We start from the raw sequence: 17,737 nt of genomic DNA, 5'->3' as shown, positions 1-17,737 counted from the left end.
ACAAAAAAAAAAAAAGGTAATAATAATTGGAAAATCAAATTCAAACACAAACTACTCGAGCAAATTTTACGTGGAAAATCTCTCAAAATGAAGTGTAAAAAATGAAAAAAAAAAATCTCAACAAATTGTGGCTACTTCCACAATTGATATCCAAAGTTAGGAGACACCAAATTTTAAGAGAGCAAATTCAATCTCGTCCGTACATAATATAGAAGTATGAGCTCCGAATATTTGTCCAAATTTCGGTCACATCCAACGGTTCAATTCCACAAAAAACGAAGAAAACAAGTTTGATGCTCACAAATAGAAAGAAGAATTAGGTTTTCCCTCTATGCTTATTAGATTGTTCTGGTAAAAAAATATTAGTTGTAGTTACTTGTTATTAAAATTTTGAAGAGGAAGAAGGGAGTATTAAACTAGGGGATATAATTTTTTAAATAAGGTTGGGTCCAACCCCTTTTCTATTATTAGTGATAGATCCATATTTTTTGTTATTCCAAATTTACCCTTCGTTCTATTCACGCTCCACTACTTTAATGTTCATTTCATTTCCTTTTTTTTCTTTTAATTATAATATTGACTTATTTATTTAAAAAAAATTATTAATTTTTTTAATTAAATATTTTTTTTTCAGTTTTTTTTTTTCTCTTCAGTTTCTGGTTTTCAAAATCAACTACAATAATTCTGAAAACAACTATAAACTTTTCGAAATCAACTACAATTTCTGTTTTTGTTTTGCTTATTTTTTCGAGATTCAACTACAACATTACTAAAACAACTATTTTTTTTTGTTCGATTTTTACCGAATCAACTATAAGAAAACTGTAAAACAACTATATGTTTATGTTTATTTTTCCCTGAATCAGTTATACGAAAATCGTAAAAGAACTAAGGAAATAGTAAGTTTTCAATAATAAAATCAACTATAAATTAACGTACATCAACTATAAAAAAATCGAAATCACCTAAAAATTGTCGAAATCAACTATAAAATTATTGAAATCAACTAAAAAAATCAAAGAACAACTTCAAATTATCGAAATTGGCTATGAAATTTAAAAACCCCCAATGGCACTGGAAGTGAGAAGTGGAGATTTCTTCGATGGGGAAGTTGGTTTCGCTGCTCGGCTGACGCAACGCCTGATTTCTTCAACTAAACATTGTAAAAATCAACTACAAAGAACTGTAAACAACATTATAAAGATCAACTACCACATTATAAAAATCAACTAAAAAAAATGAAAATAACTACAAAAAATCAAAAATAACTTTAACATTAACAAAAACAACTATAACGGTATTGAAATCAACTATAAAAATATATCCCCAAATTTCAGCAAAACTACTATTACTTCGAGCGAATACAACTACAAAACACCATCTTCTCAGATCCAATTCACCTTCTTCCTCGACTCTTCAACATTCAACATGGCACAATTCTTTGAGATCAAATGCTACTTAATGATTCAATCAAGACACAACATCATAACTTTTAATCTAAGAAAATAATTAATCGAAAAATAAAAAGAATAAACATTCAAATAACAATGGAATACATAAAAATTTCAAAGAATTTCTAGCAAGGATATGAATAGAATTGAAATCCATTACAATATGAAATTACGAACAGTACGAACAAATTATAGTAACTGCCCTTGTAGAAAAATCTCTTGTGTTCATATGCCTCTTCCCTCTCGAAAATCTTCTCAAACCAAAACAATTTTCTATGAAAATTCCCTGAGAACTCGTGATGGATATAATATTTTGGGTGAGAAATGAGAGAAAAGAGGGAGGAAAACAGTTAAAACATTATGAAAACTCAATAAATAATCTTCTATCTTTAACATTTATCACTCAAATTAAAAATTAATTAAATATTGTCTAGTTTCCCAAAATCTTCACTAACCAAACGATTCGAAACTCACTTGATGGATGATTACACAAATCAACGAGCACGCAATTGGCCAAGGATTTCGTTTGCAGCAATTCAACGAGCACGGTAATCCGGGTCTGACTCGGACCGTTGGGTCGGATCGACGTGAAATTCGAAAAGTAGAGCATCACAGTGGGAAATTAACCCGACCCGTTTCGGCCCGGAAGCTCGCCGCCACTCTCTCGGAGATGAACGAGATGCCTTCGCCGGAAATGAGCAAGGTTGATTCGGAGGTGATGAATCGCGGCAGCAGCAGAAGCAGAAGGAGGAGGGAGTAGATGGTGTGGTCGTTCGGTGGGGCGGCGAGGGTGTGGGCGTGAGTGTAGAGATATGGAGAGAAGGGAGAGAGAAGATAAATGAATGAGACGGCTACGAGACAGAGAGTTGTTGCTAGGTTAAAGAAATTGAGAAATAGTAAAATAGGTTACTAATAATATAATTTACTTAATAAAATACAATTAAATTTATCTTAAAAATAGGTGAAAAAAAAGCATCTAGTGTAATGATACAATGCATATGAGGGGGTTTTCCCTAATAAGTAATAACCCCTATATTTTAATAAGGATTTTCTTTCTTAATTAAAATTATTTAATAATTGGTACATTTGATTTTATTAAATATTTCTTGATTGGGGGTAAATCAGACTATTCCATATTAGCATATTCTATTTTAATGTGATAAATAATCTTAGGTGAAAATGATAGATAAATAATTGCTCAAATTATTATTTTTATTTATTTTTTCCAAAAAACCCAAATTCACTTTTTGATTGAACGATTCAGATCTAATCTATATAAAATGAATGGTAATTTAAGGGGTATCTAACCCTCAGCCGGTTTTTGAGGTGTGGGATGCTAAAAAGATCCTAATAAATTTTCAAGTGTTTGGCATTATCAACTTTTATTTCTACCTCTCATTAAATAAGTTCTCTTAAGATAAATTACTGGAAAACAAATTTTCGTGCTTCTAGAAATAAACACTTGCCATTAACTTATTTCATAATCACCAACTTCTGCTTTTCTAAAAGCTTTTGCAAACACCACAAATGAAGAGCCTTTAGTATTTATTTTTAATCAATAATGTTCTGCTGTTAAAACTACGAATCTAGATTTTTGCAGCAAATCTAACACTCAGATACAGGTATAGATCATAAGAAATACATGAACGCTACTTTTCAAGATCACTCCTCCACCCACAATTCTTGTTATTCTTTGATATCCAAAGAGAGTCTTGCACAAATTTGAACAGTTCAAAAGAAACTTGTTATATTATTCTTACTCGTCGAATACACGGCAGCTAAAAACCGATCAATACAGAAAAGCAATTCTCATGCAGTTGAAGCAGCAGCAGCAGCAGCATCAGACGTAGGCTCGTCGTCGTTTTCATCTTCAGTAGTAAAAGGTATAGGCTTAGTAGGAGCAGGCAAACGGCCAATACTATCGACTTTATCCTTCTGCTTTGGCGGAGGCCTTGCTGCTTTTGGAATTAATCTTCCCTTCTTCTCAAACCACTCCGGTTTTAAAAGTGCACGGAACCCTAATTTGTTGTAATAAACTCTCCTCACACTTCCACCAGCAGCTTCAACTGCTGCTTTTGCCCTTACAGTAACCCTCGAAACCTGTGCAAACAATATACAACAAAAGCTCAAAGTCCTTGCAATTTTTATTGAAATTAAGATACGAGTGTATAGCAATTATGAGTACCTCGAGATGGATGGGCCATTTAATGTGTTCGGACCCGCGCCCCATCAATCTAACTCCATCTTCGATTTGCTTCCCTATGGCCCCTGATTCCTTTTTGCCAAGAAAACAGAGTGCGCGATATCAGACAAAGCTGGTAGCGAACAATGTCGGCGAGAAGATGAATAAGACACTAATATGTATAAATACATATATACATACCTTGAGAGTTTTCATTGTGATCAATTCTGAAGAATCTATCTTCCCAGCATTTATCAGCTTTGCAATTTTTCCCAAGCCAACTGGCTGCAAATGAGACACTTGGGACAATCAATAAAACGCTACAGTCACAAACTTCCTAAAAATCGATTCATTATGCCAAATGAGAGATCGAATACTGTTCTCTGCCTGACCTCAGTGACCACACATTTAACAAACTAAAACCATCAAAAATAAAAGAATAGAAAATATGAATGTTTCAATTTACAATGCAGTCACACAAACATACGAGTGTCTCGATATGTTTGATATCTCCTTTGATCCTCTCAACGTAACTGTCATATTCTTCATGAATCCTTCTCATTTTCACCACGCATTAAGAAGTAGAAATTGATCTTTTTGGCAAAACATGTTACGAGGTTTCTTTTTATTATAAGACTGGACAATCCATATATACAATTCATATAGAGAAAGCGCACAAACTTTACACTCGTCATTCATTTACTGAAATTATCATAGCCAAGGGTTAAGAGGAACTCATGTAACATCAGATGTACACACAAATACACAAAAAGAGTTTAGAGAAAGGGAAGAACGACATCATAAAGAATAATATTAGTTAACATTCACAGATATGTATATTCAATATAAATTCTAGGTATCACCGTTTCATCAAACATTGGATAAAACACTAGATAAAACATGGGAATATGCGTCAACGTTGCAAATGTTAAATACAAAAACAAAGAAGCATAAACACATACATGTGTGAATGGACAGACATTTGCTACAGAAAGTAGTTTATGAGTGCGAGATATTACAAAGTTGAATAACAGGAAATGTCACACCAATAACAAACTTTATAGATGTTTTTACAGATTAATCGTCACAGAGTAAAGATCATAAACAAAATTGTATGCTTGTCAATTTATTCCGTGACTGCCTATTTATTACGTAGAAGGATCCAACTCCACAACGACACTAGTTTGATTCTTGATTAATGAAGTGCAGTGATATGTAGGTGCAGCACTTCAATTTATAGCCAAGGTCATTTTTTTGAAAACATTAGGGCAGAGGAGACGCAAACATCAAGACGGAGGACCCAATTTCCACCGTTATTTTGCTGAATAAAATGCTGATAATATTACTTCAAACAACATTTGTAAAGATACACAATCACAATTCATCAGATTCAGATCACTTCAGACTAAATATATACATACTTCAGACTAAATATATACACAATTCTTTGATTGTTTATTCCAAAATTTCAATCACTTCTGAATGAACAAAATAATTAAAATCCCAAAAAAAAAAAAAAAAAAAAAAAGGTACCTGAAATGTGAGACTGAATGGATTATTGAAACCCCGTTTGGGAAGGCGGCGGCGGAGAGGGGTCTGACCACCTTCAAACCCGAATTTCATAGTACCACGGGCTTTTTGACCCTTATGCCCACGGCCCGCAGTCTTACCCTTACCCGACCCGATACCACGACCCTTACGGGTCTTCTGCTGACGGGCCCCTGGATTGTCTCTCAGATCGTTCAACGCCAATAGGCTGCTGCTGCTGTAAGCCCTCCTCACACTTCCCATATCAAAGTAGTCGGGCTTCCAGATTTCACCCCGGCATTGTGAGAATTGCAGCGAACCGCACTGCAGGGGAATTATCGACGATGGGTTCTGGAACTGATTTTGAGCAGCGCGGATGGAGGTGGGTATAAGTGAAACTAATCTTCTCCTCAACATTTTTTTTCTCTCTCTCTGTATGTATGTATGTATATGTATCTATTATGTGTTATTTAGAGCTCCATGGAAATGGAAATGGAAATGGTTTAGGGTTCAGTACTTGGGTTTTTGGAGATGACCGCACGCCGTCTATTTTTTCAATTACAAATTATCATTATTTTTCTAAATCCTACGAAAATTTGGATAAATTACAAATTTTAAGTGAATAACATATACACTAGAACCTCAATATGTTAATTCGATAAATTAATAGGACTATTAGTGAGAACCCCCTCCACCTTTATTTTAATAAGGATGGATCCAGCTTCTTTTTCTTTATTAGTGGGAGACCCATCCTTTTTTTATTCTCAAATTTACCCTTCCTCTATTCACTACCTATTATAAACTACTTTGATACACTTTTATTTTTTTATTATTTTGTATTTAATTTTAATTTTCATTTTTTTATTTATTTCTTATTTAAAAAAAATATTTAAAAAAAATATTTTTTTAACTTTTTTATTATATTTTTAAAAAATATTTTTTTACTATATTCTTTTGTCTTCACTTAAAACAATTATATTTCAATAAAACAACTATTATTAAAACAACTGTTATTAAAACAATATGACTAAAACAACTATATATCTCCAACAACTCTCATTTATCAAAATCAACTATTACATTCAACTAAAAAGTAATAAAAACAACTATATTGCTTACGAAAACAACTATATTGCTGTACGAAAACAACTATATTGCTATACGAAAACAACTATATTGTTGTACGAAAACAACTATATTGCTGTACGAAAACAACTATATTGCTGTACGAAAATATCTATAAATCTGTAAATAACACCACACAATTTCAACAAAAACAAAACCTACATTATACTATTGATTGAACACAAAATTAGCCTTATATATAATTCAACCAAAAACTCCAATTAAGAAAATTAAGATTCGAGAATTGGATTCCCAAAAAAAAATCAGAGAAGAAAAAGAACAACAACAATGAAACAATGGGGCGGTGGTCTGTATTGAAATCTCAGACGCAATATCAACCCTAGCGCCGCTGCATAATCTCGTCTTTCTCCCTAGCGAAAACCCTAACGCCGTCCTTGACGAGAGAATCCCAGGGGTGAAGACCGTCTTCTTTTCGCGTCGGTGGAGGGAGGAACGCCGTTGGGAGAAGAGAATAACGATGGCGGCGTAGAGATTGAAGAGGGTTGGAGGCGGTGTCAGAACACAGATGGAGGAGAGTTGGAGGCGGCCGATATGTAAAGAGAAAAGAGAGAGAAGAATAAGAGAAATAGAGAATGTGAAATAGGTTTAATTATTTTAGATATAATAGGGCAAATTAGGTATATTAGTAATGTCTAAAATAATATTAATTAAAAAAAATATTATTTAATATAAGGTGGGGGGTTTTCACTAATAATGAAAAAGAGGTTATATCCACCTTAATATAAGTAAATGAATTGGGGGGTTTTCACTAATTATCCCAAATTAATATCTCGTTTAAATAATATTTTTTTCCAGTTACGACTTGGTGAAAACGTATTAAATTATTAGCTCGATAATTTAACTTTAATAGAATTTTGGTAATTCTAACTGTATTAATTTATAGAGGTTTACCTGTATTCTTTTGAAAACTAATGTCCATATATCTGCTAGAAGAAAACTGATGATGCTAAAGTTTAGCTCACCTAGGATAACATAGAAAACGACGTGGGAGAGCAAAGCTGATCAGTAGCTAGTCAATTCGATGCTCCTGAGGTCCCTGCGAAAAGAGCACACGTGAACTAAGCCGGGGGTTGATCCGGCGGAAACCCCTCCGACGCTCAAGTCAGATGTCTGGATCGTAGAGAGAGTAGAGAGAATAAACTCGAGATTGATTGTGAATAATTAGAACATACCTTTTCGAATGAGTAAAACACTTATTTATATGTCGTTGAATGGGTTGGGCTTACTTTGTTGGGCCCAAGCCTTATTTTGAAGGAACTTGGGCTTTCGTGTAATGGGCCCACTTGTATGTGATTGGGCTTTCGTGTATTGGGCCTAATTATTAGATAAATTTGAGGGCCCATTGGGCCGGCCCATTTAGGTATATCATTAAGCCCCCCAACTCTCGATTCGAGTCGGGGGCTTGTGTAGAGGGATTCGGGTCGTGTCGAGAGTTAATTGCGGCGTTGATTGAATTGTTGCCGTTGGTGGTGAATTATTTCCTTAGCTTAAATAAGGGAATATTGTATTTATTTGGCAGCAAGGTATATATTTAAGGGTTTTAAATAATATACCAGGGCCAGATAAATAGACTCCTTTTGCGGTGGAAAGAATTAAACTTCAACTCTTGCGGAATAAATATGGGTATGTATCTTTAACTCTAGGTCTTCCTCTGTGCTATTTTTCTCTTGAATTTTTTTTTTTTTCGGTAGAGTAGAAATTTTTTGTTTCTTGATAATTTCTTCGGGGAAAATTTTGCTCATGTCGAATTCGGGTAATTCGAAATCTTTGCGAATTAAACTTCGAGATCCGGTTGAAGGGAGCAAGCAGACTTTTGGTACCGTGGGTATAGAACGCGAAAATCTTAGGGTATCGGGTGCGAAAATCGGATCCGCAGTGAGCGTTGCACGAAATTCTGTGCAGATGGGGGTGGTAGGTGGCTCGGATGCAATTGCTGGCTCAAGCCGCGCTTCTAGCCGCTCAAAAACGTGTGAGGGCGCGCGCTTCGAGGTTAGAGGGAAGCCGAGCCGAGCCGCGGAGTTAGGAGCCGCGGAGTTAGGAGCCGAGCCGCGACACGTGGGCGGCGACTGGGTGATGACGCGCGCGCTTTAGCAAGTGGGGAGGCGACACGTGGGCGGCAGCTGCTTGATGACGCGCGCGCGCGTGAATCAGCCCTTTTTGGGGCCACGCGCGCGCGTGAGAGCGCGTTACAGCCCGGTTTTGAGGCCGGTTCGGGCGAAATTGATGGGCAAATTTCCGAGGGTGTTGATGCGCGTGGTGTTTTAAATGGGGGAAGTTTTGGTCGGCGAGAAATCATTGAATCGTGGAGTGATGATGTAGAAGTGCATAACAATATTACTATTCGCCCTACCGTTGATGAAACAGATTCCAGTAGAGGTCGTTATGGGCGTCGAGTCGTTGATTTTGGGAGCGATAGTGATGATTCGAATGGAGCTCCTTTGGCGAGTGACCAAGCGGTGCCAAGTAGTGAAGCTGAGGTGACATATGAAGAGGATGAGGAAGATGATATTCCGCCAGATGATGTTGAGGTCGACACGAGGAGGCAAAAGAAAAATAAGCCAATTAATTTGGACTTGGTTAATTTTGATAGTGTATTGACGGAAGAGCATTTGCATTCTATCCGTCGTTTATCTGGAGCGCCGAGTAATGTCGAGTTGTTGTTGCCTCGGAAGGGCGACCGTTTGTATTCGCCGCCCGATGGGTTTCATACTGTATTTTTGGGGTACTTGACATGTACATCTCAGATTACACCGCATCCCACCTTGTTGAAGGTTTGCGAGGAATTCAAGATTGGGTATAGTCAGCTAACGCCCACTGCTGTTCTGATGTTCCAAGCGTTTCATTTTAGGGTGGTTCGAGTAGGTTTGCCTGTATCTGTGAGTTTATTTAAGGCGTTATTTACGTTGCATCGGCCCAATAAGATGCCTTTCTTTTGCTTTCATCCTCGTGTTCATTTCCAATTCGTGAAGAGTGTGAAGCTGTCTTTGGGTAAATGGAAGACCTATTTTTTTTACGTGAGGGCTCCCACTTTTGACGTTCCCGTAGTTTGGAATCCTACGTGTGAGAGTTTCGCGATAACTGCGAATATGGCGAAGAGGATTGAGGAATCTGGGTTGTGTGATGTGGAATTTGATCCGAGGAGTTTGATACCGACGATGAAGGGTCAGCATCGTATATCATTTTGTTGCCTTGACTTGTGTTTTTTGTTTTTTTTTGTTTTTTTTTTTTTTTGTTGTAGTTGTTTGGTATTGTATACCCCATGTTTCTTATGTGTTTGTTATTTTTTGTAGATGGGGGTATCACCTTTGCGGCACTTCGAGCTAAGGCGAATGGGTCGTCGAAGAAGAAGTCGAAGAAGGTTCCCTCTGCGTTGGGAGGCTCTTCAAATGGGTTGACTCGTGAGGATGTTCATGTGAAAAGTCCTCGAGTAGTCGCAGATGATCGTAGCAGTGCTGGTGAAGTGGAGGGGCGTCCAGCAATGAGGGATCGTGGCAAGGGAAAGATGGTGGAGACCGAGTATGTGGCCGTGCCTAAGCGTCCACGGGTAGACCCAGAGGAGACTTATGCTTTCCATGGTGGAGGAGGGAAACAACTGTTTACTTATGGTGTGAACCGCGATGGTAAGGAGTCGTTCTGGGATGTGTCGGACTATGATTTGCCGATGTTGAGTACCGAGGGATTCGTTCGGGAGTATGATCGTGCTCGGATATCTGGTAAGGGTCCTTCTCACATGCTAGAGTTAGCCGGTGGGTATATATGTCGGGTGAGTACTTCTCTACTTAAAACAAGATTTTTTTTTTTTTTTTTTTTTTTTTTTTTTTTTTTTTTTTTTGACTAGTGAAAAATATATTAACTTTTTTTTTTTTTTATATATAGTTGGTAGCGACTTGGAGATATCTCATGGAGCATGGTAGGAATGCGGAGGCTAGGAAGGAAGATGAGAGGGCTCGAAGTCAAGCGCGTGAGGATGAACTTCTAAGCCAGTTGGAGGTAGCGCGGTCCGATCTTGCTCTACGCTCGGAAGAGCTTGCTCGGCGGACAGAGGAGCTTGCTGAGAAGACAGAGGAGCTCGAGGTTATTCGAAGTGAAGCGAAGGCGTATAAGGATGATGTTCATAAGTTGAACGTATGCTACGACCAGCTCAAAGAGAAATATGAAGTTGAAAAGGCGACGGGGAAGAGGTTCCTCACGACATCAGGTGGTGTGGCTTATAAGGAGTCCATCGTGGAGGAAACCAAGGCTAGCTTCCGAGGTAGTGACGAGTGTACTGCTATGATTGAGGAGCACGCATTGGCTGTGGTTTATAAGCCATTAGTGCGCGCTTGTCGCAAATATCTGCGCGATGCGGGTGGTATCAGCGAGAAAGTGATTCGTGGGATGGAAGCTGGCATATCCGATGAAGAGGAAGATGAGGTAAATGTCAATGGGACGGGTACAGAGCTCGTGGATGAGATGGTTGCGGATGATTCTACCGTGGTTGCGTCTTCCGCTCGTGGTAGGGGAGTTTAGACCTATCTGTTAGGATAGCTAACTCTTCCCTTTTATTTTTTATTGCTATTATTTTTTTTTATGGATTTAGTATTTTATTTTTATCGCTGATGTAGATGGGTATGTCCACTACTATTTCGTTTGAGTTTCTTCCGTGTTTGACTTTGGAGTTTAATATTTCAATTTATTTATTTTGACATTGTCGAAAATTAATGCGTTGCTTGTATGTATTTACATTAGCATATACGCGATGTACTTGAGGAGGGGATCAGTCTCCCAAGGTTTTTGATAAGGGTCGTGCCCTTCGTTCGGACCGCGTGGGTCTTGATTATATTTGTCCGTGGCCACGATTTAGAATTAATACCTCGTGAAACAAATAAAGGGACTTAGAGAATCCAGCTGGCCAGGCTGTATGGATTTTCTAAGTCTCTCTAAGTGTTTGTAAGGTTGTTTTGAATTGGACTCTTGGTAAGAGATAACTTGTGTAGATGTGATAGCACAAAGAGTAGGGCAAAATAGAATTGATTAATTTAAGGATAGCAAATCTGCATTATTACAAGCCTATGTGAGGCGATTGTAAATAAATACCGCTGAACAAATAAATTGACTTGATAAAAAAAATTCTAAGTGATTGTACTACGCTTGTTCTTCTTCCACGTCTTCCTTGTACTCGTTTGTTTTACTGTGCTGATGGTAGATTGACTTCTTTTGGCGTCTCTATGCCTGTCGAGTATAAATGAGAAAAAGAGGATTTGCTTAAACTCTTGTATTTAGGGTTTAGTAATTGAAGCTGTGGTGGTGTGTGTGGTATTTTCACGTACCCTACTACGATGGTTGATTTTTCTTTCTCGCATTTCCGGATATGAAATGAACTCGTGAGTTGGTGTGAGTCGCTGCGTGGTCATGCCTGCTTAGTGAGATTATTTTTCCACGTTAGTAAGGGTAAATAAGATTTTCTGTGTGTTGAAATCTAGTAGAAATATAGTTACCCTTGGCGATGTGGTATGTAGTGTCTTCGACCTTTGGATCATTGATTGATTCATATACGTCTTCTCGTAGTAGGTTCTCAATCTGTAAGGAGACGATGAGATGTGATTACAAATTTTTGATCTAAGTAACTATTACTAGCCCCCCAGTTTAGGAGGGACGTTAACGCACCTTGTTATGTGGTGTCAAATTTCCAACCATGTATAAGCAGCTTTACAAGACGAGTGACGTGGAAGGTCGTGGAGCCTGCATGGGTGACAATTTGTAAGTATTTTTTCTTTAGTAGAGATATGGGTGATGATCTCAACTGATCTGAAGTAAGGTAGATGTATACCTTAGGCGTAGAACCGTTTGAGGTTCCCTATATTCCATGTTCTGGGTACAGGGTGTCCGTCAATGTTCTCGAGGCGATATGCTCCAGTGTTGACCACCTTTGTGATTTTATACGGTCCTTCCCACTTTGGGTCGAGCTTACCGATGGGGTGGGAGGCTTCAGCTTTTCGGAGGACTAAATCTCCAACTTGAAAGGAGCGAGGGCGGACCTTGGAGTTATATGCCTTGGCCATGCGTGACTTGTACATCTGTTGCCGGATGTATGCGATCTCTCGTAGCTCATCTACAAGGTCTAGGCTTCCTCGCATAGCTTCTTCATTGGCTGCTGGATCATAATTTGTGATTCTCCAAGATGGTTCACCTATTTCCACGGGTGCGATAGCCTCCGTGCCAAAAGCTAGATTGAAAGGCGACTCTCCGGTTGCTGCGCGTGGGGTTGTGCGATAAGCCCATAGGGCGTTAGGCAATTCTTCCACCCATTTTCCTTTGGCACTTCCCAGCCTTGTCTTAAGGTGTTGTAGGATAGTGCGATTTGTAACCTCCGTCTGGCCGTTAGCTTGTGGATTTGCTACCGATGTGAAGAACTGCTTGATGTTCAAGCCGAGGCACCAATTTTTTACCTTGTCACCGCAAAATTGAGTTCCATTATCCGAGATGATGGAACGCGGTATTCCGAACGGCACATGATGTTCTTCCATAGAAATTGGATGACTTCTTCTTCTCGGATGCGTGCCAAGGGTTCAGCCTCCACCCATTTGGTGAAGTAGTCCACTGCTACAATGAGGTATTTGCGTCCTCCTGTGGCGGGCGGGAATGGTCCAACCAAATCCATCCCCCATTGGGCGAAAGGGATGGGGCTGTCAATTGGTTGCATTAACGCCGCTGGCATGTGAGTGATATTGGCATGCTCTTGGCATGGCTTACACCTCCGGACTAACCTTTTCGCATCTTCATGCATCGTTGGCCAATAGTAGCCCTGCCTCAGTAGTTTGAGAGCTAAGGTTCTCCCGCTCAAGTGATTGCCGCAGATGCCTTCGTGTACTTCTCTAAGTACATAATCCGCCGTGGTTGGGTCGAGGCACTTGAGGTAGGGGAATGAGAACCCTCGTTTGTACAACTCTTCTCCCACTATGACGAATCGTGCGGCTCTCGTTTTTAACTTTCGTGCTTCGGTGGGATCCGTTGGAAGTTCTCCTTTTTTGAGATACTTCAGGATTGGAGTGAACCAGCATGGTTCATCCTCCTCGGTGTATTGTACTTCAGTGGGTGAAGTTATCTCCGGCTGAGGTGATGTGAGGAGCGTCACCTTCCGACTTCCGATGCTAGCCATGGAGCTTCCTAGTCTAGCTAACTTGTCAGCGTGGATATTGTTGGAGCGGGGTACTTGTATTATCTCGTAGCTCTCGAATTTGGATAGGAGAGTGTGTGCGAGAGCTAAATATTTCGCCATGGTGTCTTCTTTGGCCTCGTAAACTCCGAGTACTTGGTTAACGACGAGTTGAGAGTCGCTTTGGATTAGGAGCTTGCGCGCTCCAGCTGCTAGGGCGAGGCGGATTCCCGCTATCAGGGCCTCGTACTCAGCGACGTTGTTTGAGGCTATGAATTCGAATCGTTGAGCATATTCGAACTCATCTCCTTCAGGGTTCGTTAGGACGATACCCGCTCCCCCTTCTGTGGCAGTGGAAGATCCATCCACGCTGACAGACCAAGTAGGTAGAGAGGTGTTTTCTTCCATTGAAGTCATTTCGACTAGAAAATCAGCCAATATTTGTGCTTTGATAGCTGGGCGGGGTTTGAACTCCACTCCATATTCACTTAGCTCTATCGCCCATTTTGCTAATCGCCCGGATGTTTCGGGACTTCTTAGTATTTGTTTCAGAGGATAATTTGTGAGAACCACCACTTGATGTGACTGGAAGTACGGTCGAAGCTTCCGAGCTGCGTTGATAAGGGCGAGAGCGAGTTTCTCCATGTTGGTGTAGCGTTGTTCGGCTCCTTGGAGTGCGCGACTTATGTAGTATATGGGTCGGTGGCCCTTTTCCCCATCTCGGATGAGGACTGCGCTGACGGCATTAGCTGAGGTAGCTAGGTATAGTAGGAGGGTGTCTCCAGGCTGAGGTTTTGTGAGCAGTGGTGGTGATGCGAGATATGACTTTAACTCTGTGAAGGTCGTTTGACATGCCTCATCCCACTCGAACTTTTTTCCTCCCCTTAAAATCTTGAAGAAGGGGAGAGCCTTGTCCGCTGATCTTGAAATGAATCTGTTCAGGGATGCCAAACAACCGTTGAGCTGTTGAACTTTCTTTATCGATGTTGGCGGAGCCATGGAGGTAATTGCTTCGATTTTCGCGGGATTAGCTTCGATTCCTCGGTGCGAAATCATATATCCCAGAAATTTGCCTCCCCGAACTCCGAATGAACATTTGAGGGGGTTGAGCTTCATCTTATATTTTCGCAAGGTGGCGAAACACTGTTCCAGATCCGTTATGTGGTCCGAGACCTTAATACTTTTGACGAGCATATCGTCGATGTACACCTCCATATTTTTACCAATCTGATCTGCGAACATTTTGTTCACTAGACGCTGGTAGGTGGCTCCTGCGTTTTTCAACCCGAAGGGCATGACTTGATAGCAGTAGATGCCTTGGTCAGTGATGAAACTAGTCCTCTCTTGATCTTCTGGCGCAAGTAAGATCTGGTTATACCCTTGGTATGCATCGAGGAAGCTGAGGAGCTCGCATCCTGATGTCGAATCAATGAGCTGATCGATTCTAGGTAGAGGAAAAGGGTCCTTAGGACAAGCTTTGTTGAGGTCGGTGAAGTCTATGCATAGTCTCCACTTGCCTCCGGGTTTGGGAACGAGTACTACGTTCGACAACCATTCAGGATATTGAACTGGTCGTATGTGGCCCGCGTCAAGGAGTTTTGCCACTTCCGCTTTGATATGTTTGTTGCGTTCGGGACCAAATGTCCGTTTCCTCTGTTTGACTGGCTTCAACCTCTTGTCGATGTTGAGCCGATGCAGGGCTACCTGAGGGGGAATGCCCGACAAATCTTGGGCTTTCCAAGCGAACACATCTCCATTGTGCCGCAAGAATTTAACTAAATGCTTCTCGATCTCAGGATCTAAATCAGACCCAATGCGTAGGAGTTTGGAGCTATCTCCAGGGGTGAGCTCTATGAGCTTAAGCTCTTCAACAGCTGCTAGCTTGATGCTATCGTCTGGTACACTGATGAGGATTTCTTTATTATCCTCAATGATCGCATTGACCCACTTCCGTTTGTCGGATTTTTGGGTGTCGTCTCCCCTTCCGGGTGGTTTAGGCTTCTTGGAAGGTTCTCGTAGGGCCCTTGCATAGCACTCTCGGGCGAGGCGTCTGTCTCAAAGTATCTCTCCCATTCCATAAGGAGTAGGGAATTTCCACTTCTGATGGTAGGAGGAAGGTACGGACTTGAATGTATGGATGGCTGGCCTTCCTAAAATGATGTTGTAGGGAGATGGCTTGTCGACGATGAGGAATTTGATTAGCTTGGTGATTCGACGAGGATCTTCCCCTAAAGAGACGGGCAGCTCTACTTCTCCCATGGATAAAATGCCTTCTCCCGTGAATCCTTTCAGGGGTGTGGAGACGGGATTAAATCGGGCATTATCTATGCCCAGCTGCTTAAAAGCGTGGAGGTACATGATGTCAGCCGAACTTCCACCGTCCACTAATATCTTCTTGACCAAGAAGTTGGCCACCGTTGTTGTTACTACCAATGCATCGACATGGTCTTCATCTGGACCTTCGAGGTCGGAGGAGTTGAAGACTATGCTGTGATCAGGTCTTCGTATTTGATATATGCGTTCGGATGGAGAAGCGCGTTCTTGATTCATGCGCGCTGATCGAGCGAGTGTGCGTCTTGCATTCTGTGAATCGCCTCCCGCTGGTCCTCCGGAGATGAAGGAGATGATTCCCCGGGTAGGCTGGTTATCATTGTTATCTAGGTCACGTCGGTGACCCCCATCTTCTCGTCTTTGTTGTTGATCTCGATTGTTATCTCGGCGTGGAGGATCATCACGGCGTTTATTTCGCGGCTTATCGACGTATTCGCCTAAATGGCCCTGTTTGATCAGCCTCTCAATCGCCATTTTGAGTTGTGCACATTCCTCCGTAGTATGCCCTTTGTCCTTATGGAATCGACAATAGCGATCCGACTTTTCTCGCTTTGCATTCGGCTGCATAGGACGTGGAGGCTCCGCTAAACCTCTCTGTTCTATCACGTGAAGGATTTCAGTGAGGCGAGCGTTTAACGGAGTGAACCTATTGTAGGAAGAGGAGGGTTGGCTTGGAGGTGGAAGTGGTGGACGTCGGTCATCACGCCTCCTATTGTCCTGACGGTCATCTTCCCTTTTCCTTTTAGGGGGAGCGTGGGTGGAGGCTTCCTCTATCCTGACGTACTTTTCGGCTCGATTTAACAACTCCTCTAGGTTGCCTGGTGGTCTTCCGGCAATAGATTCCTTGAATCTACCCGGTTTCAAGTTCTGTTGCATAATCCCTGAGAGCATGTCTTGCCCCACACTGGGGACTTCATGGACGGCTTCTACGAAACGTTTGATGTAGTTGCGGAGCATTTCGTTATCTCTCTGTACTACTGAGAAGAGATGAGCTGGGGTTTTGGCATATTGTTTGTTGATAGCGAATTGGTTGGTGAACCGGGTTGACAGCCGAGCGAAGGTGTCAATCGACCCTATGGGTAGAGAGTTGAACCAATTCATCGCCCTCTTGGAGAGAGTGGTACGGAACATTATGCACATCGCCGCATCCGTCGGGCCGTATAAATCCGCCATGGCACTGAATTTCTCAATATGTTCCTGTGGGTCGGTGGTCCCTTCGAATTGAGGTAACCCCGAGATCTTTACTCCTTGAGGTAATACCTCGTTGAGGATGTCTATGGTGAAGGGACTGCGTCTTGCTGGGAGAGGCATCCTCTCACCCATTTGATTATTTGGTTGGGAAAAAAGGTTTTGGCGAGACATTCGGCTGTTTACTTCGCCTTCTCCCTCATTAAAGAGAGGGATTCTTGGTGGTGATGCATTCCCCCGTAGGGGTGAGCGTCGACGTTGTTGTCTGGGCTGTGCTCCTCTGAGATTAGTAGATAGCTGCACTCGGGACCGTGGGTCCGACGTAGATGAGGAGACACTTATTTGATTCTGGATCGGCGGTGGGGCCACTGGTGGTATTATAGGTGGAGCTTGTGCTGGTATCGCATTGGGAGCGTTTGCTCCCATCGTGGCGATATATTGAGTTACGGCCTCCGTGGCGGCGCGAGTAGAAGCTTCCGCTATCATACGTTGGAGTGCGTCCTCGGTTATCTGAACCGTTCGAGGAGCAGGGAGTGGTGGATCGGCGAGTGGTGGGTCCCGAGGGGGGATCACCTGAACCTCGCGAGGTGGATCAGCAGTACGTGGAGGAGCTGGCTCCGTGGCACGAGGAGGAAGTTGCTCCGCGGCGCGTGGAGGAGGTGGGATGCCAGATCCTCCACGAGCGGGGAGGTTATTAGCTGTGTCGTTTTCTCTCCGAGCTGACGCCTCAGGAGGATCTTGTTGGCTACGTGATCTGGTTTGCATCTTTCCCACAGA

At 41.5% G+C, this 17,737-nt stretch overlaps 2 protein-coding genes and 1 long non-coding RNA gene across 3 annotated transcripts; all 3 read right to left on the bottom strand.

Moving 5' to 3' along the window:
• Positions 1-889: 889 nt before the first annotated feature.
• On the bottom strand, positions 890-2,304 carry LOC148768459 (uncharacterized). Its single transcript, XR_016032842.1, has 2 exons — positions 1,926-2,304; positions 890-1,153 (listed from the first exon to the last, which is right to left on the bottom strand). It is a non-coding gene; the product is annotated as an uncharacterized LOC148768459 (long non-coding RNA).
• An 800-nt stretch (positions 2,305-3,104) lies between these two features.
• Positions 3,105-5,780, bottom strand: LOC105951121 (Ribosomal protein L18e/L15 superfamily protein). Its single transcript, XM_012974512.2, has 4 exons — positions 5,167-5,780; positions 3,835-3,918; positions 3,637-3,726; positions 3,105-3,551 (listed from the first exon to the last, which is right to left on the bottom strand). The coding sequence occupies exons 1-4, from the start codon at positions 5,575-5,577 to the stop codon at positions 3,261-3,263; spliced, it is 876 nt and encodes a 291-aa protein (XP_012829966.2). The 5' UTR covers positions 5,578-5,780; the 3' UTR covers positions 3,105-3,260.
• A 6,950-nt stretch (positions 5,781-12,730) lies between these two features.
• LOC105976442 (uncharacterized) lies at positions 12,731-17,386 on the bottom strand. Its single transcript, XM_088821220.1, has 4 exons — positions 16,036-17,386; positions 15,588-15,924; positions 14,776-15,491; positions 12,731-14,712 (listed from the first exon to the last, which is right to left on the bottom strand). Exons 1-4 carry the CDS (start codon positions 17,384-17,386, stop codon positions 12,731-12,733), a joined length of 4,386 nt encoding a protein of 1,461 aa, XP_088677346.1.
• Positions 17,387-17,737: the final 351 nt, after the last annotated feature.

Source organism: Erythranthe guttata, chromosome 8 (genome assembly GCF_056151865.1).
Source record: "Erythranthe guttata isolate IM_541 chromosome 8, IM_541, whole genome shotgun sequence".
Lineage (NCBI taxonomy): Eukaryota > Viridiplantae > Streptophyta > Magnoliopsida > Lamiales > Phrymaceae > Erythranthe > Erythranthe guttata.
Note: the sequence above shows the minus strand (reverse complement) of the source record. Positions and strands in the feature narration are given on the sequence as shown.

Coding starts and splice junctions, on each gene's coding strand:
- LOC105951121 (XM_012974512.2), bottom strand. CDS start 5,577: ATGTTGAGGAGAAGATTAGTTTCACTTATACCCACCTCCATCCGCGCT. Junction 3,919..5,166: donor CATTCAGTCTCACATTTCAG/GTACCTTTTTTT, acceptor TCTCATTTGCAG/CCAGTTGGCTTGGGAAAAAT. Junction 3,552..3,636: donor AATGGCCCATCCATCTCGAG/GTACTCATAATT, acceptor TTGTTTGCACAG/GTTTCGAGGGTTACTGTAAG.
- LOC105976442 (XM_088821220.1), bottom strand. CDS start 17,386: ATGGGAGCAAACGCTCCCAATGCGATACCAGCACAAGCTCCACCTATA. Junction 15,492..15,587: donor TACAACATCATTTTAGGAAG/GCCAGCCATCCA, acceptor ACTTTGAGACAG/ACGCCTCGCCCGAGAGTGCT. Junction 14,713..14,775: donor AGAAGATCAAGAGAGGACTA/GTTTCATCACTG, acceptor TGAAAAACGCAG/GAGCCACCTACCAGCGTCTA.